Here is a 27,936-nt window from a genome sequence, read left to right as displayed (position 1 = left end):
TTTGACTTTCATGAGCTGTACGCTCTAATCATCAAAATTAAAACTAAACTTTTGAAATGTTTTACTTTATATGTAATGAATCTAGAATATATGAAAGTTTCATTTTTTGAAATAATTACAATACAAAAATTTACTTTTTCCACGATATACTAATTTTTTGAGATGTATGACTTATATTACAGATAAAGCATTGAATATACACCAATTTTTGGGCTGTAAAACATACCCCTTCGGAAAACACGACAAATTATTTTTTTATTACATAAGTATTTAATAAAATTATTTACAAAGACAGCAACATGGATGCCTCAATTCACATCACGGATCATGTATTCTGTGACTGCTTGGATTACGATAAAGTTCACTCAGGTTAAGAGATCAGAATCAACTCTCAGATCAACTCGATGCGGTTCGCCACAGGAAAACAGGCCAAACGTTCTGCACGCCTCACCGTGAGATGCAACTGAAGTTACATGATCAATTCAGAAATCTTACAAACATTTCTCAAGCAATTAAAAGGACATAATTAATGAAAAGCGTTCAGAAAAAAACTTTTAGCCATCAACTTTTCTAATTAATACTTTTCATCGTTTCATTATTTTACGCCTGAATGTCGTTTGTAAGCATGTCATCCACAAACAGGGAAAAAATGGCAATCGGGAAAAACAATTGGCAAACATTCAGCTGGCAGCATTTAAAATGAAAATACGTTTCACTTTTCACCTGAACAGAAAAGGTACATTATTCCTCTATTATTTCTCTATTTACAACAAAACTGTTTAAATGAGGGTGAGGTCTACCGCGGGTTTGTCCCGTTTTTACCTATATTAGTTAACTAAGAGAAATCAGTCAACCAGTTGATTCCAAAGTCTCAAAGACTGGATATCAGAACGATATTTTAACTCAAATAAATACTCTTGAGTTTTCTGAGAAATCACAAAAGGATGGACAAACCGGCTTATATTCTCATTAACCACAAAACAAAAAAAATACTACGCTCTCCAGTGTCAATTACTCATGGTGGAACAGCAGGTATTGTGCGATATATGATGGTTTGTCTGACAAAGCAAAAGCCTGTCTAACAACTTACACTTCCTGTTGGATCATAAGCTTAAAATAGCATAGTATTCATGAGGAGGGTGCTGTTTTGAACAATGGCAAACGTAAAGACTTTAAACCCAATCTGTCTCTGGACTCTACCAGATGATCTTTACACTCAAAAGAAAACATACAAACATTCAAAAAGGTTATTTTGATAACTGATGACAAGATGTTGAGCCCTTAAAGAGTTTTCTATGTTGTTGTAGAAATGCACAGATTTAAAAAAAAAAACAATCAAATTTTGAGTTGATCGCTGTAAGATACCGTCTGAAACGTAGCCGTTGCTCTCAGCCTCACATTGGAGTTTGGGAGTCTTTTGGGATGTCTGCGTGTTGGCTTTGCCCAGTTTCTTCTTTCTTGTGTTTTCTTGCATGTTTGTACTTATCCACATAGGCTTTGACCAGGTTGGCTACTTTCATTGGGTTAATCTCACCGCTCTTGCTATGACACACCTTGAGATTGGGGAAACGGGATATGAATGGGGTCATTTTCACATAACAACATGATAATGCTTTATGCTGCTCATAACTCATTGAAGAAACTGGAGTGGAGGGAGAAAACTGCATTTGCATATGCAAAAGTGCTTGTCACAGGTGTTTACTTCAGTTGTAACATGCTATACAAGGAAGTCGAGATAGAAAAACAACCACATAAGCAAAAGAGAAAACATCATGCAATTACCTTCTGAACAGCTTTCCGCAAAATCTCTTTGTACTCCTCCTTGGTGATGTCTCGCTTCTGGTAGAAGGGCTTTATGGCCAGTTTGACCTCCTCTATTGCTCGCTCTTGCATGTGAAGTTTCTTCATGTACTACGGATAGACAAACCATGTTAACAATTCATTACATCAGGACAATGCAAAGAAATATGAGACAACGATATGATGTAATGGTGCTATAGTCACCTTCTCTTTCGTATTGGGATCGTTTACGGCTTCTTTGCCTGATTTCGGTTTGCTTGATTCATCTTGGGAAGCCAGGCCGGTTTTTGAATCAGCCTGAGATGAAGCTTTATCCTTTAATTTGAAATAAAATAGGATTATTGTATTACCGAAGCACCCATTACAGCACTCAAACCGCCCACGATGATGAAAATTCCCAGAAAATGTTTAAAAGATTCATGAAGTGTTTCAAGCTCTGGGATTTCCCTTTGCAGAAGGGAACGTGAGGTAATGATTTGTCGGGCAAAATTGTGTTGCACCTGAATGGTTTTCTACATTTTAATTAATGATACCATGTAGGGGATGAATGCAAAATGTCACAAATTTAGTGTCAACTGCTGAAAATACACATGACATAGGCGTCATAAATCACGGTAAACTTGTTTTTGTCAGGGACACTCCTTGTGAATGGAGGATGCAATTTCCAAGAGTAAGGTTAACTTTCATTTCTTCTGAAGCTAAGCCTTATACAGCTGCTTTCAGTTTCGATCACATGGGTACAACAGAAATTGCATCAGCATTATTTTCACCTCCTTGAAAGAGCAAGCCGCAAACTGTAAATGCAAATAGGGACATAATGACACCTTCTGGTTGCTTAAAGCAACTACATATAAGCAGCAATAATTGATCTGCACTGGGTATGCAAAAACATGTCTATTAAAGGATTAGTTCACTTTCATAACAACAATGTACAGATCACCCCAAGATGTTTATGTCTTTCTTTCCTCGGTCGTAAAGAAATTGTGTTTTGTTTGAGGAATTCTCTCTTTATAATGGATATGGATGGCGCCCCGAAGTTTGAACTTCCGAAATGCAGTTTAAATGCAGCTTCAAAAGGCTCTAAACGATCCAAGTCGAGGGGGAAGGGTCTTATCTAGCGAAACAATCAGTTATTTTCGAAACAAATTGACAATTTATATACTTTTTAACCTCAAATGCTCGTCTTGTCTCTGCGCAGTGCATGTGTAGTCAGTAGAATCCGGGTCAATGCAGTTAGAGTACGTCTAAAAACGCCCATCTCGTTTATGCCTTCAATGTCAAAATCGTCCTACAATGCTGTTTTTACCCTTTTTTGTAAAGGGAGTTTGAGTTTCTTTGTATGTTCACTTTGTAAACACTATGTCGGTACTTTTCCAGCAATCTAAGGTGATTTTGAAGTTAGGGTTAGGGTTAGAAAACGAGATGGGAGTTTTTAGACGTACCCTAACTGTATTTACACGAATCACACAGACTTCGCATGCGCTGCGCAGAGATGAGACAAGACGAGCATTTGAGGTTAAAAAGTATATAAATTGTCAATTTGTTTCGAAAATAACCGATCATTTCGCTAGACAAGACCCTTCCTCCTCGACTGGGATAGTTCAGAGCCTTTTGAAGCTGCATTTAAACTGCATTTCGGAAGTTCAAACTTCGCGGCGCCATCCATAGCCATAATAAAGAGAGAAATCCTGAAATGTTTTCCTCAAAAAAAAAAAAAAAAAAAAAAATTTATTTACAACTGAGGAAAGAAAGACATGAACATCTTGGATGACTTAAAGGTATAGTTCACCCAAAAATGAAAATTAGTTCATCCTTGGAACACAAATTAAGATATTTTTTATTACATCCAAAAGCTAAATAGACAGCAATGTAATAACCACATTCAAGGCCCAGAAATATGGTGAGTCCATTTTAGTTCCACAATTCTTCGTGTGTGTGGTGCTGCTTGTAGCTTCATAACATTACGGTTGAACCACTGACGTCAAATGGACTATTTTAACAATGTCCTTACTACCTTTCTTGGCATTGAACGTGTCAGTTGCATTGCTGTCTATGCAGGGTCAGAAAGCTCTCCGATTTAATCAAAAACACCTAATTAGTGTTGCGAAGATAAACAAAGGTCTAACGGGTTTTGAACGACGTGGGTGAGTAATTAATGACAACAATTTTATTTCTGTGTGAACTATCCTTTTAAGAGTGGAGAAATTCCAAAAGACAATCTCAAATTGAATTGTGTGTTATCAAAATTCAATTGTTTGCTCATTAAGCTCAAACTAAAATTCAGCAGTTATTTACTATAATGGGGTATGTGTCAAATGTCACTTGACCAAACTAAGAAAACAGGTCTCATCGCATCCGCTTGGTGGAGAAACTGTTAACAGCAGTATGAATTGATGGTGATATCCATAGAAATTATTGTTTTTATTGATGCCGTTTTATTCAATTATCAAAAACTTTTATGGCGTGTTCACAGTTCGTTTCGTTCTTTTGGTCCGGACCAAAAAAGCAAAATTATACATTTGGTCCTGGGTTCACTAAGTGTTCACGCTGGCATTTCTGACAGCGAACTTAAAGAAGGCCTAAAGATACCCAACCTAAAAACATAATGATATGGTCACAACCTGATTTGTCCGGTCGAATGACGTACATTTTGTGATGGAACTCGCCGAATGCCCAAAACAAAAGGAAAAGGTGCGTTCAACTTAAAGCGGCACTTAGTGGGCCAATCAGTGAATGGGTACTTGGGTGTCGCTTTAAGTTGAATACACCTAATGCCATCTGCTGGACTAAGTGTTAAGTTTCCATTCACCACCTGTGAACTCACAAATAGCTCATAAAAGGCCCTTTACCTCCTCGTTGCTTTACGCCTGCCCTCTGCTTTTTTGTTTTGCAAAGGGCAGGCTGTTTTGGATACACCGCTTGTTCCCTTCATGAAATCATGTCCTATAGCCTTGCATATTGTCATTACTTTCTGTTTTGTTTGTTTATAAGAAGTATTTGGTCCGTGTTGCATTCATATTTTATTTGAACTGCACCAGGGTTTGTTTGGAAGTGGACCGAGCCCCATCTTTTTAGCGGTCTCACTTCGCTTGTTCGGTGCGCACCAGGGTTCACACTTACTCAAATGAACCGTACAAACAGAGCAATTACATTGGAGTTTGTTTTAATCGAACCAAACATGACAAGTGTAAACACACCCTTAGATATCAATCTGCATATGTGACGGAGTTATGATCATCTTTGGTATGTGGATCCTCCTTTGAAGGCATCTTAAGTTAAACAGCCTCACGATTGTCAAAAAGCATATCAAACAACTGAATCAAAAGCAACAAGACCTGTTTTACAAATCACAGAAGTCTGTTGCTCATAACCCCATTGTTTTAAACCAGTATGTCTGGCACACAAAAATATTTAGAAAAATGTTTTTATATATATATATATATATATATATGGTTTACAATGGGCAAAGTATCTGTCTTCCCAAGAATAAAGTCATGCAATCGTGAGCCTCAAGCTCAGAAAAATTAAAGTTAAGAAAATTGACAATGTTAATTAGGGGTGGAAAGGAAACAATTCCTTTAAAACACTGCAAGAAAGATGAAGTCTAGGATCTTTACCTGATTTTGTAGGGATGTAGCAGACCTTCGCGACCCTTCTTGCTTGAGTTTTAATTTGAAGAGTGCCAGTTCTAAAAGACATGTGGGACAACATTCAGAATATTTTTACTAGTTCATCAAAACATTTTAGTTTTGTTACCTGAATGCTTCACACCAAATCTAATGTGATCTGAAGAAGTAATTTAGTCATTATCCCAATAATTCCATTATAGCCTAAGTAGATCGTCAAACCATTGCCACCAATGACCTCTACAATCATCTTAAGCTTACAACACTTTAGGAAAAGGTAGAACAGGGATGTCCAATCCTGTTCCTGAAGGGCCACTGACCTGCAGAGTCCAGCTCTAACCCTGCTAAACACACCTGAACCAGCGTTAAACTTCAAATGCTGTGTCTCATTTTGAAGGCTAAATTTGTCCAGAGGCAAAACTTCCTAGACAAGCTTAACCAGGGGTGTCCGAACCTGTTATTGGAGGGCCACTGTCCTGCAACCCTAATTGAACATACCTGAACCAGCACTGAACTTCAAATACTGGGTCTTATACCAAAGGCCTAATTTGTCCAGAGAATAAACTTCCCAGACAAGTGTGTTGGGGCAAGTTGGAGCTTAATTGGAGTTTCTGGAAGGGTCACTGTCCTCCAACTCTAATTGAACACACTTGAACCATCCAATCAAGGTCTTCAGTTTCACAAGAAACATCCAGGCAAGTGTGTTGTAGCTGAACTCTGCAGGACCTTGTTCCTCCAGGAGCAGGACTGGACACCCCTGGTCTATAACAAACTCTTCAACTATTGAAACCATCTGATATTCAGGTGTGAATAGGGAGCAAAAATTAATGGATAAAGTCAAGAAAGTAGCACATTGAAAAAATGTGTACTCACTGCTCATTTTCTCAGACTGGGGTTCTACTGGTTCCTGCAAATTCCAAGTAACTCGTTTTCCCTGCGATTTAGTCTTCACACCAGCCGTAGCCATTTCAGGAGTTTGCTTATTCGCTGCCGGAGCTTCTGGGATGACAGACTTGGGGTCGACAACTTCCGTTGAGTCGGCCACAGAGCTCTCATTCATTTCCTTCTTAATGAAGTCCAAATTGTCAATCAAGTAATCAACACTAATATCTTCATCAGAAGAAATAACAGGTTCTTGTTTTATTGGCGGGTCTGGCGGTTGGAGAGGTGACATCTCCATGTCCTCCTCCAAAGGTGGCGACTGATATGACTCAGTGGGCTCCTTTTTACAGTTCAATGCAGTATCCATTGTGTCAGGCATATCTGAATTGATGACAAGAGTGTTGTCACTGCATCTTGGTGAATCATCTTCATCAGGCCATATTTGTTCAATTTTGATCTTTTTTGGCTCAACAACCATTTCTTCCAGTTTCATCTCATCCTGTAAGCCAGCGTGGCTCTTTTCTAAATCAGCACTGCCTGGTTTAATTTCATTAACATGTGGTGATTCCTCACTGAAGATGTCTAAAGATGTCATCTCTTCTTTCTTCATCTCTTTAACGTAATCTAATTCTCCAAATAGGTTGAGACAGTCTTCCTCCTCCTCACTGATGTCTTTCAACTCCTCAACAGAACCAGTGGGCCAAGGTTTCTCCTTTTTAATTTCATTAGGCTTAAGTATCTCAAGCGAAACATCATCCTTGCTTTCTTGAAGTGTTCTGGTTGGGTCATCATGTCCATGAGTCTTGATCTCAACTGATTGAGTCTCTTGTTTAACTGATGGTATTGCAACAATCTCACACTCATGTGGTCTTGCATCTCTCTCGATCTTCACCGAAGTTGAAGTCTTGTTTCCACTAAGAGCAGTCCCATGCAATTCAGTAGACATGGGCTCTGTAGACTTATGGGAGCTCCTTTCCATACGGCGAGAGTTCTCGGATCGATCTTCTCGCCGTTTGCGCTCTCTAGATGTTGATCTTGACCTCTGTCTCTTCACCCTAGTCTCACCCTGATCCTTTGATGTTCTCCTCCTTTCTCTGGATCTAGATCTAGAAAACGAACGAGATCTGGAACGCCTTCTTTCTTTCGACCTCTTCCTATGTCTTTCCCTCCCACGGTTGTCATTCCTCTCACGACTCCCTCTTCTCCCGCTTGTCTTTCTCTCTCTACTGCTGGAACTCGAGGAACACCTCCGGTCCCTTGATCGCGGACGTCGCCTCTCTTTTGATCTTGAGCGGGAATGCTGCCTCTCCTTTGATTTCGAACGGGACCTTCGTCGCCCTCTCGACCTTGAGCGGGACCTCCTCTTTTCTTTCAACTTTGAGTGTTTCTTTTTATGGGAATCTTTAGATGAGTTTGACGGGGAACGCTTCCTGTCCTTGGACTGGTGAGGTCTTCCCTCCTTGTCCTTAGCTATGTTGGAAGAATTAAAAGCACCACTGACTGAAGGCAGCTCTATACACACCCCATTTCCTTTAGAAGCTTGTTGTGGATTGGCTAGAGACTCTTCCAGTGACTTTGACTGGGGCCTGATGGGTGGAGGTCCTGTCTCAGGTTCAGACTTTATCTCCACCTTAACATTTTTTTCACTGCATGACGAGCTTGATCTGGAGTGCTCTTTAGTTTTCTGAAAAGGGCTTCCTGGAGTTCCACTACTTCCTGTATCCATGCCTGCCTCGCATCTAGTAAAATCTAGCAACGAGGGACCTTCTGAGGGAGCTTGACCATGATGTGGTGATTCTTTGCACGGCCTGTCCCATATAGATTCTGGCTCTGTTTTAACTTCTGCACACATTTCCAAGCCACTCTCTGTATCAGAGTGTACATCCAGACGTTCAGATTTGATTTGATGCCAGGCATCCTCATTGGCTCCAACTGACACCCGAGGTGTGATATTCTGGGTGCCAAAATCAGGACCCTCATTTTCTGGTTCAGTATCAGAGGAATCAGACCCCGTAGGGTCAAAGGGATCATAAACCTCACTTTTCTCCTCTTTAGCTTTTGCTTTTAAAGACAACAGCATCTGTTTACTTTTATTATTTCTCTTTACTGATTCCTCATCACCTCCAGGTAGAGTCCCTTCTGATGCAGGAAGTCGCCGAGCTTGCCAGGGGTTTCCGCTAGAGTTTATACGGAAACTGACAGAAGAAGAGGACGGCCGTGAGTTCGAAGAGGCACTAAAAGATGATGTAGTGGAGGTGAAAGAGCTAGAAAATGAAGACGAAGCACCAGTTCTTTCTGCTCTTTGTCTCTGAGCATCCACTGTCCTGTTTTGCTGACTCCCACCTGTACCTTGTTGGTCAACGGTACGTTCCCTACCTGTATTGCCAGCTAAGCTGGTTGCTGAAGATCCGGGCAAAGTACTGCTACTGCTGCCACTGCTACCATTTGCACTGGAGGTACTGTCCCTTTTAATTTTTGGTATCCTTGGCAATACAGAAACATCCACCCATACAGGTTTGGGAGGGGGCTTTTTGACAGGTGGTTGATGGACAGGGCCATTCTTGTCTTGATGGGGAGAGTCAGAAGGGCCATTTGGCATCCTTGAGAGGGGACTTCTAACCCCATTGGTGCTCAAGTGGCTATTTCCAGGTCTTGGTGGGTTTAAAGTGATCGGTCTTTGAGGAGCTCCCGGCTGCAATCGAGGATGTCCTGAGGGAGATGGATGTGAGTGAGGAAGATTTGGAGAGTGTATGGGTGGAGATGTGGAATTGTGTGGTGTGGAACAGGACCCAGGGGAACTGTGTGTTTGTGGGGGCCTTGTCAAGGGGCTAGAGGAAGGACCAGCCCCTCCAGAAGGTTGAATGAGACTTGTTTCTGAGTTTGGTGTGTCTCCTGTTTCCCCTGAGCTTGAACCTTTAGGGGTAGTGTTCCTTGGCAATGACAGGGACACTGAAAGGAACAAAGAAACAATTGCTTTTTGAAAGAATGACAAACATGCAACATCAAGTTAATTATTGCTGAAACCATCAAAACAGACACATTAAAAAAAGAACACAAAGGTTTGGCTTTTGTGTGTGTTACCAGAAGTAAAGTGTTGATTTAAAATCTTTAAAGACTTACCAGGTTTGGTTGCTTTGAGCGAACCATCTCTGTTAATGACCACATCTGAACTGTCCATGAGTAGCATGCTCTGACCACTGAGGATGCTGCCTAGCAGATCTGATACAGGGGCTTCCTCTGCAACATCTGCTGCACCTTGCCTGGGAACCAGCACACAACTAGGATCATCTATCCAAAACTTATTCTCATTATCGCTGAATCAATATGATCCATTTCTTCCATCATGACCATAAAGAGTGATTCTCGCCTCTTTAGTAGTTACCTAGAGAGTCCGGCAGATATGGGTCTGGCCACAGGCTGATGGGATCGCAAGGCAGAACGGGAGAGGCCACGGCGTTTAGCATCCAGAACAGAGGATGGTGTTGGAACTTCAATCTCTTCCTCCCTAAAAATATAAATCCAAATAGCAACTTAACCACCAACTTCTTAAAAACAGTTCACAAATATAAATAGTTGATAAGACGACCATTACAGAACTAGGCTTAATAAAACTTCACCTGTTATCAAAGGGGTCCAGGTCAAAGGGATCTCCATACACAGAGAGGGAGGCTGCTCCGATTTCTGCCCGCATACTTCCTAAACTGTACTCTGAAGGCCGATAAACTGAAGGAATGATGGAGCCAGACTTAGGCTTCTTAATGCCTAAGCTTCGTGCAATACGACCTCTCGAACCGGTTGCCTTCTTTGTGACCTGAAAGGGCAAAAAGATAGAAAACACACTTTTATGACAGAGACATGTGACTACAAACTTTCAGCAAAACATTTATATTAGAGCTTTCAACACTCATCAAAATCACAGGCTACAGAAACATCAATAATAATCAAAAATATTCAAATGCTGAGAGCTCACCAGTTTTCTTCTCGATTTTGACCTCCTCACTTTGCGTTTCCGTCTTCTCACTCCCATGTTTGCTTTTCCCCCTGAGGCTTTCCCTTTTTCTGAGGTTGATTTGCTTTTGGTTTTCCTTCTTTTGACTGCATAAACAAATAAGACAATCTCATTCAGATCATATAAAACCACACCCAACTGAACATCCAAGTTAATAATATCTAAAACGTCTGATTACATCAGGTATTATCTCAGGTTATCCAATCACAAGTGGTCAGGTGAAACGGTTAGCAGGCAGTAACGTTAATTTATAATTTTATACAGCAAAGACACATTAATTTGATCAAGTACTTTTTGAGATTTTAGAAGTTTAGACCATGTGTGATAAGATCGGCCAAAACATATGGTTCGCACAGATACCGTAAGCACTACTTTTTTGATTTTCAAGGACTTTAATGAGATCTCACTTATCAAACAATGTCTTCCATTTCAAATTTTGAAAAAAAGAAAAGTAGATAGATAAAATATACTAATTAAAAAAAATGGCAAAAAATAAAGAGAAGCACATGCAAAGTATTGCTGCTAAAGTGTACTACACTTTTACTATAGTAAAACCATGGTTAATTTTCATAAGGGATTTGTATTTGTGTATACTTTAATTTAATTTTTTATATATATATAACTGTACTGCCTTAATAGTTTGAAGTTTTCTACTGTTTAAGAAAAAATAAATAAATCAATTCACGGAATTGCTTCGATTCATGATCTGAAACAAATAATTTGCAAACCCACCCAAAGTCCTGATCTGAATCAAACGATTCGCCATCACAATCACTAATTTTGATCAGGACTTCAAATCGCAAATCATTTGTTTTGAATCATTCAATTCAATGATTCATGAACCTGTTCCGATCTGAACCAAATGATTTGCAATACACAAACCGACTGAAGCGTTTCGAAACGACGCAATGGTTTAACAGATTTAGAGTTCACATCTTCAGCCATGCTTTCATGACACTGTCAGTACTACTACTTGCTTTAGCTTGATTGTTAACTGAAATAAACGGATAAGGTATGATGCTTTTTTGAATTATGTGAATTTTGCATGAAAAGGTATATTTCGTAGATGGGTCAGTGACCAAAAGGGGTTGGCAAGATGAGAAATTCAAAAATCTTTTAAAAACTTCTTTTAAAAGCATGCATTAGGTATTTTAAACTGTACACTGCATGTTGATTTTATGTAATTATAAATGACATGCACCATTTTTTTTTCACAAAAGTTAAGACTGAATGTACATGAAAATGTCAAATGGTGTAACCGCCAAAGAATGAGAAATATTAAATATTGTATCCTCCTAGATGGCATGTAAGCTTACTTATTGAAATAAATACTTCATTTTAAAACATCACATGAAAATAGATTTTATTGGAGTTATCTTTAAATTAAATTTTAATGCGTTTTTGCAATATTTGGAGGGACACATGCTGAAAACACCTCTGTTTTCTAAATAATCTTTGACAAATAATGTTAAAAATGTCAGGCTCTGTTATATTGCCTTTCAACAATTTAAGCACTTTTCAAGTACTTCAGAAATATTACTATTTTTAAGCGTTTTCCAGGCCTTAGATTTCACAAAGTCAAATTCAAATACTTCAAGCACTTTAAGGATCTTGTACCTTGAACCCTGCATCTGTCTCACCTGTCTTCCTCCTCCGGCGGGTTTTAGGGCGAGGGGTCAAATCTCGCACATACACGGCCGTGTTAAGACCGGCCACTACAGCATTGATGGTCTCATCCAACCATGTGGACTGCATCATATATCTAGGAGTGAGCTAAAACACAATACCACACAGAATAAAACACACACTTCGCTCACATCTAAGGTAGCACTGCACATTACATTCCCAAAGTTCACTCACCAAGCCTTAGTATGAGAAAAAGTAACAGTTTTTGCATTAAGGGGAGACACCTGTCAAGTTTGAGATTTTGGGCTTTTCAGACTAGTGGAAAGAAAACACCCCAATGACACTGTTAAGCATTTCTGGTAACACTTTCTATGAAGCCTGTATTTATAATACATTATAAGGGTATTCTTAAGGCATTATAATACATTAATAATACATTATAAAAAAAACTTATAATATGTTGTATCATCTTATGAGTATTCATAAGAACAGTCTTAATGTATTATAATGTTTTACTTATTTGTGGTTATAGCTTTTAAGAGTATGATTACCTCCTCCATAGTTATAACATATTATAAGTCTCATATCTTGCCATGTTTCTCATGTCACTTTACTTAAAGCATACAAAGACCACTTTTAAGTAATTATAATAATATTTCTCAAAGAGCCATAAGATCAGGCATCAGATGAGATAAATGTGTAATATGACACATTAGTATTATCAGTTTGATTATTTTGATGGTACCCTTTAGACAGCTTTTTATAAGTAACTCTGCAACTGCATGTCAGCTAACAGTAATTTTTATGTAATAATTTTTAAATTAGTATGCAAAATATATGCTAACACTGTATTTTTGGTTCCCCAAATGACAAACTGATTATAAGTAACTTTGCACGCATGTAAACCTTCTTCTACCTAGCCTAACCTTAACCTAAGTCTACTAATACTCTAAGGAGTGTTAGTTGACATGTAGTTGAAAAGTTGCGTATAGTCAATAGACTAAGGAGACCATCAAAATAAAATATAACATAAATGAAAAAAAAAAAAAATGTAATATGATATTGTCCATTGTAAATTAGGTAGAATAAATATGTGTGTTATAAATAATCATAATCTTAAAATTTATAACCTCAAATACTCAAGTATTACAATGTATTATAATTGTTTTTATGAGTATTTATGAGATAATATAACATATTATAAGGTTTATTATAATGCATTATGCATTCATTATAATCCCTTAGAAATACCCTCATAATGTATTATAAATAGGGGCTTCATAGAAAGTGTTACCGCATTTCTTTTATAGCACTTTAACGATTTGTGTCAATAGATTTCAATTACAAAACACATTTTTAAAGGCTGTTTTCTCAAAATTAGATTTTTCTCTTACACTGAGCCATAAATCTCCACTTAAGTAACACTTACATCAAACTTTACTTTATAAAAATGGTAAATATATAAATAATTACATACATAGTTTTCTGTCTGTTCTAAGTATTTTCTAAATTATGGAGTGACAAAATGAGATGCCCAAAATCCCCTCTGTAAAAATGACTCTAATACGTCAAAAAAAAAAAAAAAAATTAAACAATTTTGAAGCTGACTTCATCCAGTGTTTCGATTTTTGTACTAGAAATGCATGCAAATTAGTACATGTCATTAAATAAAGCCTCATTTGCATATTTAAACCAAACATTTGAGAAAACTTGTAATACAAAAAATGTTTGCAATTATCAATGTAATCAATTAACTGGGTAAGTAAGGTCATGACTATTAGTTATTTTTTTTTACCCTATTCACCTCACCTTAATGTTCATACTTGTTCTAGTATTTCATTGAACAACAAAAACATTGGTTAGACCAGATTCATCATCTCAGTGACACACCAATCCCAGCCCAGCAGACTCAAAACTGTTACACACTTGTGATTAGACAACAAAGCGAAAGCGTCATGCAAACCTGTGCTGCAGTGCGTGCCTGTGTGATGCGCCGTCTGTTGACGTTGGCCCGAACTCGTTCGCTGTGCTGAGTGCGTGCGATAGCGCGGGTGGGTCTGGACCGGGGACGGCTGGTGGTGGGGAGAGAGCTCTCCTCCTCACTGATTTGTTCAGAACCTAATACAAGATATATGCAGAAAATATAATACACAACAAGTCTTAAATGTAAAGTTAGCGTAAGGAATGAACAGATTACCTGATGTGCGGTTGTTGGCGATGCACTCTGGGCAGAACCATTCCTCGACAGGTACAGCGTCCAACGGCGGCGTGAGACATTCCATGTGGTACCTGCCATTATAAAAACAAAGAATGAGTATCATATTTGTTTAAGTGCACTGATAATAGCAGATGTCCAGCATACATCAATAGAAGATCGAGTTAGAACATTCTGATGAAGGATGGAACTCTCTAATCGACACCATCTAAATTCTAAAGTCTATTAAAGGAGAAGTTCACTTCCAGAACAAAAATTTACAGATAATCATCTCGTCATCCAAAATGTTCATGTCTTTCTTTCTTCTGTCGTTAAGTTATGTTTTTTGAGGAAAACATTTCAGGATTTCTCTCCATATAATGGACTTCTAAGGTGCCCCCGAGTTTGAACTTCCAAAATGCAGCTTCAAAGGGCTCTAAATGATCCCAGTCGAGGAAGAAGGGTCTTATCTAGTGAAATGATTTGTTATCTAAAAAAATAGACAATTTATATACTTTTTAACCTCAAATATTCATTCGTGTAGCTCTGTGTCAACTCCGGTGTATACAAGACAGGGTAGGTCAAAAAACTCCCATCTAATTTTTTCCTCCAACTTCAAAATCATCCTACATCGCTGCAGAATTACAGACACAGTGCTTACAAAGTGAATGCTTAAGGATGATTAAACGCCCTTTACAAAAAAGGTTAAACAGCGATGTAGTATTCTGAAGTTGCAGGTTTTTAACATACTCTAAGTGTCATGAACCGGAATATACAGAGTTAACACAGAGCTATATAAATATAAATAAATGGTCAAAAAAAAAAAATTTAATAACTGAACATTTTGCAAGATAAGGCTGGGATTGTTTAGAGCAGCGGTTCCCAACCGGGGGGGTCGCGATCCACCAGGGGGCCTCAGTGATCCTCCAGGGGAGCTGCGAGATATCTTAAAATTACTTTAAATATTATTATATAACTGTTTAATTTCATTATTAATATGCTAAATGAAAATAATAAAAGCACAGCCTCTCTCCTGTTCTGTGATTGATTGCTTCAGACTCGGTGCAGCAAGCCTCATCGCACTGTTAAATACAGACTGAATGGCGGCTCAAAACTTCCAAACACTGTACGCAAACTAATGTTACGTCTCTCGGCTACATGCATGAAGCAAACCGTAGCGTTAATGTAAAGGTAAATACGATTAGTGTAATAATAACGAACTTGCGCGTGTAATACATAGATTATACATATATATATATATATAGTGGGTTTCTTTAAAGATTAAAGATATATTTGAAGTTTTAATTTAAAGTTTGTTTGAATTTTTTTTATAACATGCAGTACAAGAATAATAAGGCAAAACAAATGTTTTGGTTAATTAAAAAGGTTTAAAAATGAATACTTTTCATGTCAGGCATAGGGGGGCCTTGCAAAATTGTCCGGAGAAGGAGGGGGGCCGCGGAGTAAAAAAGGTTGGGAACCCCTGGTTTAGAGCCTTTGAAGCTGCATTTAAACTGCATTTTGGAAGTTCAAACTTGGGGGCACCATAGAAGTCCACTATTTGGAAAGAAATCCTAAAATGTTTTCCTCAAATGTTTTTCGACATACCCTAACTGTCTTAAACCAGAATTCAAAGGGTTGACGCAGAGCTAGACGAGACAAGCATTAGTGGTAGGGCTGCTCGATTTTGGCAAAAATCATAATCACGATTATTTTGGTCAATATTGTAATTACGATTATTTTGGTCAATATTGTAATCACGATTATTTAAACGATTATGACAGGCTCCAAAACTTTACATAGCGATTAATTTAAAGATAGCAATACAGCAAAAAAGATACAAATAAAAAAAAACAGTCCTTTAAAAATACTGAATACTTTTATGCAAGTCTAAAGTAGTCTAACAATACTACAGAAATTGAATTTGAATGTAAAATAAAACAATGTCTTCACTCTAATAGTTAAACATGCTTTGTTTCTTATTAAAACTAAAAACGTCCTTTATTCAAGAGCAGTGAGTGATGTTTCTTGTATAAAACGTATTTTTACGTTTTATTCATATTAGGCACAGAGACGACAGAAGGAATATTATGTGTTGCCGCTTTAACCACACGGACCCATTATATTATGTTCATTTAAGACATAACTGACAAGAGTTTACATGAATAATCACCAAGCCCCTCATTTTGTAATATTTTTGCGTGTATTTGACCGTTTAGGTGCGCACCTTGAGCTAAAAGATAACTTTCATGTCCGTGTTCCGCTCCGTCTCTGAGCGCATTAACAAAGGACAGCGCAAGTTTTCTTACGTGCTATTAATAACACAACATCAAAGAAACATTTATAAATCAATGACATCCCATTTTATGAAAGCCACCTTACACGATTTAGCTGATTTGCATGTGAAATTTGGCTTTTATGGAGGAGCGAAAGCGCACCACTGGTAAAAGGGCAGAATGGGGCGCAATAATCGTTTCATCTCGATTACTGCATTTTCATGATCGTTTGAAGCAGAAATCGAAACCGAATTTCGATTAATTGCACAGCCCTAATTAGTGATTAAAAAGTATATAAATTGACAATTTAAGAAAATAACTAATTGTTTCACTAGATAAGACCCTTCTTCCTTGACTAGGATTGTTTCACGAGTTCCCTCTTACAGATAATAAACTGAGCGAAAGGTTGTGAGTATTTGGCGTGCTGTCCGGGAGAGGGCCTCGAACTCTGTAGTCATTCCCGAGCCCGGGGCTCTCCCCCGAGCTCAGCACTGGCCCGAACCCTATAAGCGCTCCCCCCTGTGGGCTGAAGGTGAGGAGACGGGGTGGAGGAGGGGCGTTGGCGAGACAAGAGATTGTGAAGGTAGGATTGTTGCGTTATTTATAGGGATTTTTCCTGCGCTGATTGGATAGGGAGGGTGATTGCTAAGGGTGAATTGGCCGTGTTAATTGTCTGTGCGAGCTCCTCCCGAAACTTGTTAATAAAACATCACTTAGAGCTAGTGTTGTTTTTGGCGGCCGATTTTAGTTTTAGTTTAGTCTTTGTGTGAAGCTGTCATTTTAGTTTTAGTGACGTTCATACTCTTTTTAGTCTAGTCAAGTTTTAGTCGACTAAAAGTCTGAGCATTTTAGTCTTATTTTAGTCAGAATTACCCATGACTATTTTCGTCTAGTTTTAGTCGAAAACTGACGACATTTAGTCAATTTTTAGTCAATGAAAATTGTATTTTATGTAGGGGTGGGCATTGATTAATTTTTTTAATCTAGATTAAATCTTGGAATTAATCTAGATTAATCTAGACTAAAATGGCTAATTTGAATTCTGCTGAAGGCATTCAGAATATGTGTGCTACCCAAATAATGACTAAAAGTAAGTCTTCGAGAACGGGCCAGGTGGCGCATTAGATCAGGCGCTCATCTCCTGTTTCCAAAATGCATCACAAACTGCTTGACAATTGCATTTACAACATAATTACCTATACAAACTTGTGTAACCAAGTACTTCTGCGCAAAAGGCTGCGCGACGTACGCGTTGTCGTTAAATACACAGACGTGCACGGGCATGGATTTCTGCGTGCATAGTCTTCCATTAAACTGCGTTGCTTTTAGAAGCGTCAATTCAGTTGTTGCATATAGTTTAATGTCTTTATTTCGGGATTATCAAAGTTAATTATAACTCAAACTTGAGATTTTACTGGGGCACAGCAGATTTTCACTGGGGCACGTGCCCCAGTAAAAAGGGTCTAGGAACGCACCTGCCCTGAAGCGGCTTCATAACTGCATCATTGTCAGCACGTCTCATTTGATGTGGTCATTTCACAGAAGTTGAAGACTCGTTCTCGCCCCCTACAGTGCAATTCGACTAGATATACGTCATCCGCGCTAAAATATCAAGGTGAAAGTCATCATATCTTGCGTAGTTTAGACCCAGCTCCCAACCCAACTTTGAGAATAGATTAACGGCGATATTTTTTTTATCGCCCGATAAGAGTCTCACGTTGACGCAGCACGTTAACGCTGATAACGGCCCACCACTAATTTTATTCTATTTTTAGTAATGCAATTTTATTTAACCCAGTCAATATAGTATAAGTACCTAGTAGTATAGACAAAACCAAAGTTTTCTTTTAGCCAAACCCATTTCAAACAAGATTATGTTATTGTTACCTTATAAGCTCAAGAATACATCCATTCCAGACATGGAAGATGCTCTAATTTGAAATGACAACATTTATTTTACCTACCAAACAAAATAAATAAAATAGCATCACATGACAATGCCAGAAAAAATATATATATATTTAAGTTTAACAAGCGTGACTGCTTCGTATTCTGATTCAAACAACACAAACTCCTTGCGCAGGTTTCAAGTGTCATTCACTTCTTTATTAAGAATAAATCATAATACAAATAAATATGTACATGTGTAGTTTTGTGCATGTTCATTTTGTAGTGATTCCCGCTTCAAAAGCACTTCTAATTAATAATAATAGTCAATTTAACAATATTCTTAATTTACTTTGATCATCTATGGCTACACAAATCATGCTTGTACTTTTAAAAGTTTATTTACAGATTAATTAATTTGTGTAAGTAAAATATTTCTTATGGTTTTCGTAGCACAAATTGATTCGTTTTATGAAACTGTCCAAAAATCGCTTTGACATCTGGGACGCAAAAGAAACGTTTTCCACCTTTGACCACAAGATATCATTAGTGTACAATGTGTTGAAAAGCTTCGAGTAATAAAGCTTTTTACGATACAGTTGAGGGGAACGCTTTGGTGCTTCGAAAAGCTTCATTTTCCCATCAGTACTAAAAAGTAGAAAAAAATGTGTCGTTTCTTCTTTTTCTCCCAAAGACGAACCACAGCTGACCGGCCATCGGTCCCTTTCTCTGTGTCAGACTTAACTTTGTCTGTAGTCGTCTTCTATCTAGATAATTCCGCGAGTGGAGCTTGAGAAAGTGACGTCGCCTGCGGTTTAGTCTAGAAGGGATACAGCTCTGGCTACTGGGCATGCGCACATCAATCTAACGTTATAACATTTCGTTTCGTCTCGTTTTCGTTGCCGAAAATGAAGAGACATTTTAGCATAGTTTTTATTTTGTAAACCACATTTAGTCTCGTTTTTATTCGTCAACGATATTGCATTATACATTTTATTATAGTCATCGTGTAGGATGACCAGCATTTTTGTTTAGTCTCGTCTCGTTTTCGTCACGTGATAAAGGTTCGTTGACGACTATATTTAGTCATAATTTTCGTTGACGAAAGCAACACTACTTAGAGGCCTTTAAAGTTGCACTTAAACTGCATTTTGGAAGTTCAAACTCAGGGGCACCATAGAAGTCCATTATATGGAGAGAAATCCTGAAATGTTTTCTTCAAATTACACAATTTATTTACGACTGAAGAAAGGAAGACATGAACATCTTGGATGACAAGGGGGTGAGTAAATTATCTGTACGTTCCTGTTCTGGAAGTCAATTTCTTGCCTGTGTTGCATTTTGACCATTATGAGCGTTTATAGCAAGACGGTTCCTGTACTAATAGATCCTATTCAATGCTAACAGCTAACATCAAGCTCGCTAATAAAAACACTCAACTAGCTTCATTTAAACTACACACATTCCAGAAAAGTTACTAAGTGGATTGAAAACACAAAAAAAATCAATGCAAGATATTTTCTCATTTTATCTGCTATTTGTGAGTCATTAATTGTAATAGTTTTTTTGTTTTTTTTAATCAAGGTTTATACACAATTTGAAAGTTGAATAAATAAGCTTTCCACTGATGTATGGTTTGTTAGGATAGGACAATATTTGGTAAAATCTGGAACCTGAGGGTGCAAAAAAATTAAAATATTGAGAAAAATCGCCTTTAAAGTTCTTAGCGACGCATATTACTAATCATAAATTAAGTTCTGATATATTTACGTTAGGAAATTTACAAAAATCTTAATGGAACATAATCTTAATATCCTACTGATTTTTGGCATTAAAGAAAAATCGATCATTTTGACCCATACAACGTATTGCTGGCCATTGCTACAAATATACCCGTGCTACTTAAGACTGACTCTGTGGTCCAGAATCACATTTATGCATTTATAGGAGCTATAATTCTCATTTTCATGAGTTAATTTATGAACTTTGAGTATTTGCTCCTACCTCGCAAGTTACCTAAACGTTCCAGCTCTACAGTCCAGACCCAATTAAACACACCTGAACCAGCTAATTAATGATTTCAGGATCACTAGAAGCGTCCAGACAAATGTGTTGGAGCTAAACTCTGTAGGATGGTCCTCCAGGATCAGAACTGGACACCACAGATTTTTAGTTTCTCTCATATGTAAGAGTTTGTCACACATTATTTACCCAGCGTCACATCCGTCGCACAGCAGGAGACGATCTTCACGGTCTCGACCCCCGCAAACCTCGCAGCTGGTTTGATCCAAGTCCACATCCACCAGCTCCTCCCCAGGTTTTACAGGCTTTTTCACTGCAATCTAGGTAAGCACAGTGATACTCTGATCAGCCCAACTGAAGCTAATATTACAGTGAATTCAATGTGTTTTTACGAGGTCTGAGCACATGAATGGGCAGGTTGCAGATTACAAGATTTTCTTTTTTTGAAGTTAAGATTTTTTGCTCTGGAAATCCTGGTTCAGTTTGTCCAACCACAAATGACTTTGTTCCTCAGACAGATTTTGCACTCTTTTCCTTGATTTTGACAGTACAGTACTCCATATGTTTTTCCCGGTCCGATCGATTAGTACAGGCCAAAACATGAAAACATTTGCCCATTTTCAGCAGCAATAATCAGCAAAATATGTTTTGTTCAGTTCAGTGGCACTGTTTATGTTCAGTGCCTGGCTGATTGATGACATGTCATGAAAACACTTTATAATTACTCAACTTAGATATTTAGTTGTAATTCGATGTATAACTAAGTGATAGAAATGAATATTTTTCAGATGTAATTATTTGGGTTTATTGTTCACAATATATTTCTCTTGTTTTGTTTCAATTCAACGTTATGTTTCCGACTCGAATGTGTGAGACGTCATAATTATAAGTCATCAGATGAATAAAGAAGGTGCTTACGTTGTGTTTTTGCTTTGTTTTTGTTGTAGATTTAAAAAAGTAATTTCACACTTTAACAAATTTATCGTCAAGTAAGGCAAGTTTTACGAGTTTTTCCACAAGTAATTTTGATATTGTGCCGTTCATGTGCGTTCAACTCTTCAATACAATCTTTTAAAATCAGTTTCTTTGAGAATAACGAAGTTATTCAACTCTAACAATAATGACAGAGGATCAATTTGTAAAATGATAAATAATAAAGACAATGACAGCCAATACTTAGTTTAGATATCTTAAAGGATTAGTTCACTTCCAGAACAAAAATTTACAGATAATGTACTCATCCCCTTGTCATCCAAGATGTTCATGTCTTTCTTTCTTCAGTTGTAAGGAAATTATGTTTTTTGAGGAAAACATTTCAGGATTTCTCTCCATATAATGGACTTCTACGGTGTCCACGAGTTTGAACTTCCAAAATGCAGTTTAAATGCAGCTTCAAAGGACTCTAAACGATCTCAGCCGAGGAAGAAGGGTCTTATCTACCAAAACGATTGGTTATTTTCGAAACAAATTGACAATTTTTTTATAATTTGACCCGGATCGCACAGACTATGCATGCGCATCGCAGAAACGAGACAAGACGACCATTTGAGGTTAAAAAGTATATAAATTCCATTTTTTTCTTTTTTTTTAGAAAATAACCGATCGATTTGCTAGATAAAACCCTTTTTTCCTCGACTGGGATCATTTAGAGCCCTTTGAAGCTGCATTTTGGAAGCGCAAACTCGGGGGCACCATAGAAGTCCATTATATGGAGAGAAATCCTGAAATGTTTTCCTCAAAAAACATAATTTCCTTACGACTGAAGAAAGAAAGACATGAACATCTTGGATGGACAAGGGGGGTGAGTACATTATCTGTACATTTCTGTTCTGGAAGTGAACTACTCCTTTTAATTTAATGTAATTATGCTTTATGTGACTCACTGTTTTTTGAACTTTCCCGCCGTAGCACTTTCTCAGGAGAATGTTATTGAAGACTATTCGGTCCACAGGACATGAGTTGGCGTTCTGTAAACAAAAAAGTGAAATTAAATGTTTATGAACCAGGGTTATATTACTAAAATGTGTATTACTAAAATGTAACTACAATTAAAACAGAAAAACTATAATAGTATCATAACACAAACATGGACAAGAACTTTATACACAAGCGACGTAAATGGTTAAAGCCCATCAGTCTTACATTTGACCACTCCAGGATGCAGTCCAGACAGAAATAGTGTTCGCAGGACTCCGGTGTGGCCACAGGCTGCTCGTGGAATGAGTTCAGACAGATGGGGCATTTCTCCGAGTCCTCGTCCGAGCTCAGAGCTGCATCCACAGCAGCGTTACCTACAGCTCCTTCCAGCACCTTAGCAGAGTCCTCATCTGAAAACACACACACACACACACACACACACACACACACACACACACACACACACACACAGGTTTACATGTTTTATGGGGACATTTCATAGGCGTAATGGTTTTTATACTGTACAAACCGTATTTTCTATCGCCCTAACCCTACCCTACACCTAAACCTAGCCCTCACAGGAGATTGTGCAAACTTTTACTTCCTCAAAAAAGCTCATTGTGCATGATTTATAAACCTGTTTCCTCATGGGGACCTGAGAAATGTCCCCACAAGGTCAAAAGATTGTTTTTCCTCCCATGTTTGTTTGAGGATGGTGTGGTCGGTGTTATGATATGCATATTTTAGGGCAAAATGCAAACACATCACTTTAAATGATTAATGTGCCACATGAAATATATAATATTTTAATGCATTAAAAAAAATTATGATAAAATTAAAGTTAGCATGAAGCTGTAGTTGAAAACAAGAACTATGAATATGTGAATATACACTACTAGTCAAACATTTTTGAACAGTAAGTTTTATATTTTTAAGAAAGTCTCTTCTGCTCACCAAGCCTGTATTTATTTGATCAAAAGTACAGTAAAATTTTGAAATATTTTTACTATTTCAAATAACTGCTTTCTATTTGAATATATTTTAAAATCTAATTTATTCCTGTGATTAAAGCTCAATTTTCAGCATCATTACTCCAGTCTTCAGTGTCACATGATCCTTCAGAAAACATTCTAATATGCTGATTTGCTGCTCAAAAAACATTTTTTATTATTATTATCAATATTTAAAACAGCTGAGTACGAGTCTTTGATAAATAGAAAGATCAAAACATCAGCATTTAACTGAAATAAAAAAAAAAATTGTAACATTATAACACTACACCTTAATAAAAGCTTGTTTGAGAAATTGCAGAAAGTAATGGTTTTATTTAGCAAGGAGGCTTTAAATTGATCAAAAGTGATGGTCAAGACTTTTATAATGTGTCAGAAGATATCTATTTTAGATAAATGCTGCTCTTCTGAACTTTCTATTCATCAAAGAAACCTGAAAAACTCTACTAAGCTGTTTTCAACATAATAATAATAGTAATAATAAATGTTTTTTGAGCAGCAAATCAGAATACTAGAATGATTTCTGAAGGATCATGTGACTGAAGCAATGATGCTAAAAATTCAGCTTTGAAATCACAGGAATAAATTGCATTTAAAAATATATTCAAATAGAAAGCAGTTATTTTAGATAGCAAAAATAATTCACAATTTTACTGTTTTTGCTGTACTTTGGATCAAATAAATGCAGGCTTGGAGAGCAGAAGAGACTTCTTTACCAGTCAAAAGATTTTAAATGTTTTTTTTTTAGTGTAAATAATTTATTTTAAACACCACAATATTTCATAAAAACATAAGAACTGTCAGTTTAGATTTCATTGTGACACAGGTGATAAAGGCCCAAAAGAAGTAAAAAAAACGTTTTATTAAATTGTAAAAATGTTCATCTAATCAACTGAATTAACATGTTAAATTGACAACAATAAAAGTGTCAATAAAGGCATGTCGAAGTTAAAGCTTACCTTCACTTTCATCCTCATCTTCCTCCTCCTCTCCATCAAGGACTTCCTCTTCTTCATCATCATCTTCCTCACTACCTGTGTCTCCTTCCTCTGATTGCCCCTCATCTTCTGAGTTGTCTTCTGAATTGTGATGACATGCAGGAAGAAAAGTAATCGAGAACGAAACAGAAAATTAAATGCAATCCTAACCTTAAACCTAAAAAGCCGCTGGATCATATTTGATACACAAAATTCTAAGCCCTCTTTTTAACATGAATATAATCTGTTAAAAAAAATACAGATTTCTGAACAGTAATATTTTAAAGGTTTTTTTTAAAGAAGTCTCTTCTGCTCACCAAGCCTGCATTCATTTGATCTAAAGTACAGCAAAAACAGTAATATTTTTAAATATTTTTACTAAATAAAATAACTGTTTTCTATTTGAATATATTTTAAAATGGAATTTATTTTTGTGATTTCAAAGCTGAATTTTTAGCATCATTACTTTAGTCACATGATCCTTCAGAAATCATTCTAATATGCTGATTTGATGCTCAAAAAAACATTACTACGTTGGATTTTTTGGTTTCTATGATGAATAGAAAGCTCAGAGGAACAGCATTTATTGGAAATAGAAATCTTTTGTAAAATTATAAATGTCTTTATCATCACTTTTGATCAATTTGAAGCATCCTTGCCGAATAAAAGTATTCATTTTTATATTCTCTAATTACACTGACTCCAAGCTTTTGAATAGTACAGTGTTATAATGTTACAAAAGCTTTTTATTTCAGATAAATGCTAATCTTTGGATATTTCTATTCATCAAAGAATCCTGAAAAAACCTACTCAGCTGTTTTAAATATTGATAATAATAATAATAATAATAATAATAATAATAATAATTAAAAAAAATGTTTCTTGAATAGCAAATCAATTAGAATGATTTCTGAAGGTCCGTGTGACACTGAAAACTGAAGTAACGATGCTAAAAATGTAGCTTTAATCACAGGAATAAGTTACATTTTAAATATATATTCAAATAGAAAACACTTATTTTAAATAGTAAAAATATTTCAAAATTGTACTGTTTTTGCTGTACTTTGGATCAAATAAATGCAGGCTTAGAGAGCAGAAGAAACTTTTAACTGGTAGTGTATTTGACCATTTTTAGCAAGTAAAAGGCCTTTTAATGTAATTGCACAAACATCCACATTCAGCTTGTGATTTTCATGTGTTTTTGCTGTGAAATCATGTGTGTGACAATTCATGATTTAACTTAACACTGGAAACTTAGTAACTCAAGTAACTTCATGTTAAAATCCTGTTAAAATGTAATCTCAAATACGATCGTCTAGCTGTATCACTCAATCATCGTTGTACTGAATGCATGTTTTTAAACCACAGAGCTTTAAACATAAAACTAAGCATTTAAATATCATCTTACCAAGATACCAAGTTATTTTATGTAAGTAATCTGCTTTACTGTAACAAAGATCTCACCAATTTACGTTACAAGCATCAAATTTTTATTTTTTTGCATAAAAATATCAGCATCTATATCAGTTTGCACATTTTTGCTCATTTTGGCCCTCTCCTCAAGTATGAGCGAATCAAATATGACACTATTATTATTTTTCTTAATAAACTGTTCGAATTGCATAAAAATAAGGCTTTTCTGATTATTTCTTCATATGGTAGGGTAGAGATCATTTACAGCACACTACACTTCCTGTGTTGTCCCATTTATTGCTGCAACATTACTAACCATCATCAGAGATAATGGACATGGCAGGTCTCTTTCCTTTTCCGTGGGAGACGTTCCTGTTGATCAGCTCATCCTGGCTGTCCTCCTCATCCATGGTTATGCTCTGATCTAGATATATTTCAGCACTGAACAACCTGTAGTGCACAAATGCATACAATTATACAAATGTCAGCATCCACTACAAATGTGGCCACCTTTTAAGATAACAAAAACACCGCTTTAGATCTTTGTTTTTGCACGACACGTTAAAGTTTCTAAAGAAATGTGTTCATTGGATACAGTTTGACACAACTCTCGATGTTTTATTTATACGAAACAATGTTGACTCGATGCTAACGGCTAACAAGCCAGCTAATAAAAACACTACCATACTTCATTTAAACTACACACCCCTGGAAGACTATAACGAGACGGATTAAAACCTGAAAAATAATCAATGCGAAACACGAAAAGTCATTTTATTCCGCGCAACTGAGCCTTGAACACTTGCACTGACGCTAGGGCTAACGCTAACACGCTAGTTGTGTTTCTTGCCCTTAGTCTAAATTTAACTCATCAGCTATTTTTGTTCAATTTCATACACAGCCCGTACAAAGCAGCTTTTAAAGGCGGCAAATGTCTCATTTTTTCAAATCGTCGGGGGGGTTATAGTTTTGAGTATTTGTACCTACCCTGTAAGGTTGTGTAAGACATTATTTGTGTTTTGAAGTCCACACGGCGTTTGTCTTTGACGCTGCCGGCTGGAGAATTTACGAACCCTACTATGGTAAGGACGTGCTCATGAATATTAATTAGCTGACGTGAGGTCCGCCCAATTGGCTTTCTGTGATTGGCCGAAAGTAACTGAGCGTTTACGCAATGAATCCTACTTGGGCAAACGTTTAGGCTCATGAATATTAATGAGCAAGGCTACCAAGCAAATTTAGCATGACTAGATTAATATTCATGACTAAACGTTTAGCTGTTGAAGACCACAGTGACAGAGGCACGCAATCACAACCCGTTCAACAATTCTTCAGGTGTTCAGATATATTTAGGTTATTAATATTTTATTTTTTGCTTACAGTTTTGTTTAACTGCTTACACACAAAATATTTACTTGTCACACAATTTCTGAAACTTGACACTCAAACCACACACCAAATCTGCAAAATCATAGGCTAATTCTTGGCCTCAATTGTATAAAACTGTTTTTGCAAAACACAACAAACAATTCTTTATGTAACACACAGAAATTTAACAGGAAGTTTCTTGATTTCCTTTTTCAAAAAAAATGCCACACTAATTCATCAACTCCTCACTTGTGCAAACACTCATTGCTTTACTAAACACCAGCTAAACATGGAATATGCTTTGGAATATTCACCTTTTTCAAAATTATCTTTGGTTTCTGTCAAACTACGCAAGGCTGATATACACTACCGGTCAAAAGTTTTTGAACAGTAAGATTATTAATGTTTTTTTATCTTCTGCTCACCAAGCCTGCATCTATGTGATCCAAAATACTGCAAAAGCAGTAATATTGTGAAATATTTTTACTATTTAAGATAAATGCTTTCTAGTTTATTATATTTAAAAATGCAATATATTGTGATATATTCAAAAAGCTAAATTTACAGCATCAATGCTCCAGTCTTCAGTGTCATATAATCCTTAAAAAATCATTGTAATATTCTGTTCAAGAAACATTTATTATTATTATAAATACTTAAAACAGTTGAGTAGTTTTTTCAGGATTATTTAATGAATCAAAAGATATAAAGATCAGCATTTATCTGAAATGAAAAGCTTTTGTAAAATTATACACTGTACCGTCCAAAAGCCATTATTTATTTATTTTTCTGGGGAAAGAAATTATAGAAATTGATTCTTGTATTTAACAAAGATGCTTTGAATTGATCAAAAGTGATGATAAAGACATGTGTACTGTTACAAAAGATGTATATTTCAGATAAATGCTGTACTAAAAACTTTCTATACA

The 27,936-nt window shown here is 36.6% G+C and overlaps 1 protein-coding gene across 1 annotated transcript; it reads right to left on the bottom strand.

Moving 5' to 3' along the window:
* Positions 1-24: 24 nt before the first annotated feature.
* Positions 25-26,681, bottom strand: phrf1 (PHD and ring finger domains 1). Its single transcript, XM_073831819.1, has 18 exons — positions 26,627-26,681; positions 25,956-26,089; positions 24,209-24,328; positions 22,465-22,649; positions 22,206-22,289; positions 20,512-20,642; positions 14,141-14,232; positions 13,907-14,061; positions 11,958-12,090; positions 10,279-10,403; positions 9,926-10,119; positions 9,691-9,813; positions 9,429-9,568; positions 6,300-9,257; positions 5,418-5,488; positions 2,005-2,115; positions 1,783-1,911; positions 25-1,553 (listed from the first exon to the last, which is right to left on the bottom strand). The coding sequence occupies exons 2-18, from the start codon at positions 26,047-26,049 to the stop codon at positions 1,395-1,397; spliced, it is 5,004 nt and encodes a 1,667-aa protein (XP_073687920.1). The 5' UTR covers positions 26,050-26,089; positions 26,627-26,681; the 3' UTR covers positions 25-1,394.
* Between the last annotated feature and the right edge of the window lie 1,255 nt (positions 26,682-27,936).

This window comes from Garra rufa, chromosome 25 (assembly GCF_049309525.1).
Source record: "Garra rufa chromosome 25, GarRuf1.0, whole genome shotgun sequence".
NCBI classification, from domain to species: domain Eukaryota; kingdom Metazoa; phylum Chordata; class Actinopteri; order Cypriniformes; family Cyprinidae; genus Garra; species Garra rufa.
Note: the sequence above shows the minus strand (reverse complement) of the source record. Positions and strands in the feature narration are given on the sequence as shown.

Coding starts and splice junctions, on each gene's coding strand:
- phrf1 (XM_073831819.1), bottom strand. CDS start 26,049: ATGGATGAGGAGGACAGCCAGGATGAGCTGATCAACAGGAACGTCTCC. Junction 20,643..22,205: donor GCGGGAAAGTTCAAAAAACA/GTGAGTCACATA, acceptor GTGCTTACCTAG/ATTGCAGTGAAAAAGCCTGT. Junction 14,233..20,511: donor TGCGACGGATGTGACGCTGG/GTAAATAATGTG, acceptor TTATAATGGCAG/GTACCACATGGAATGTCTCA.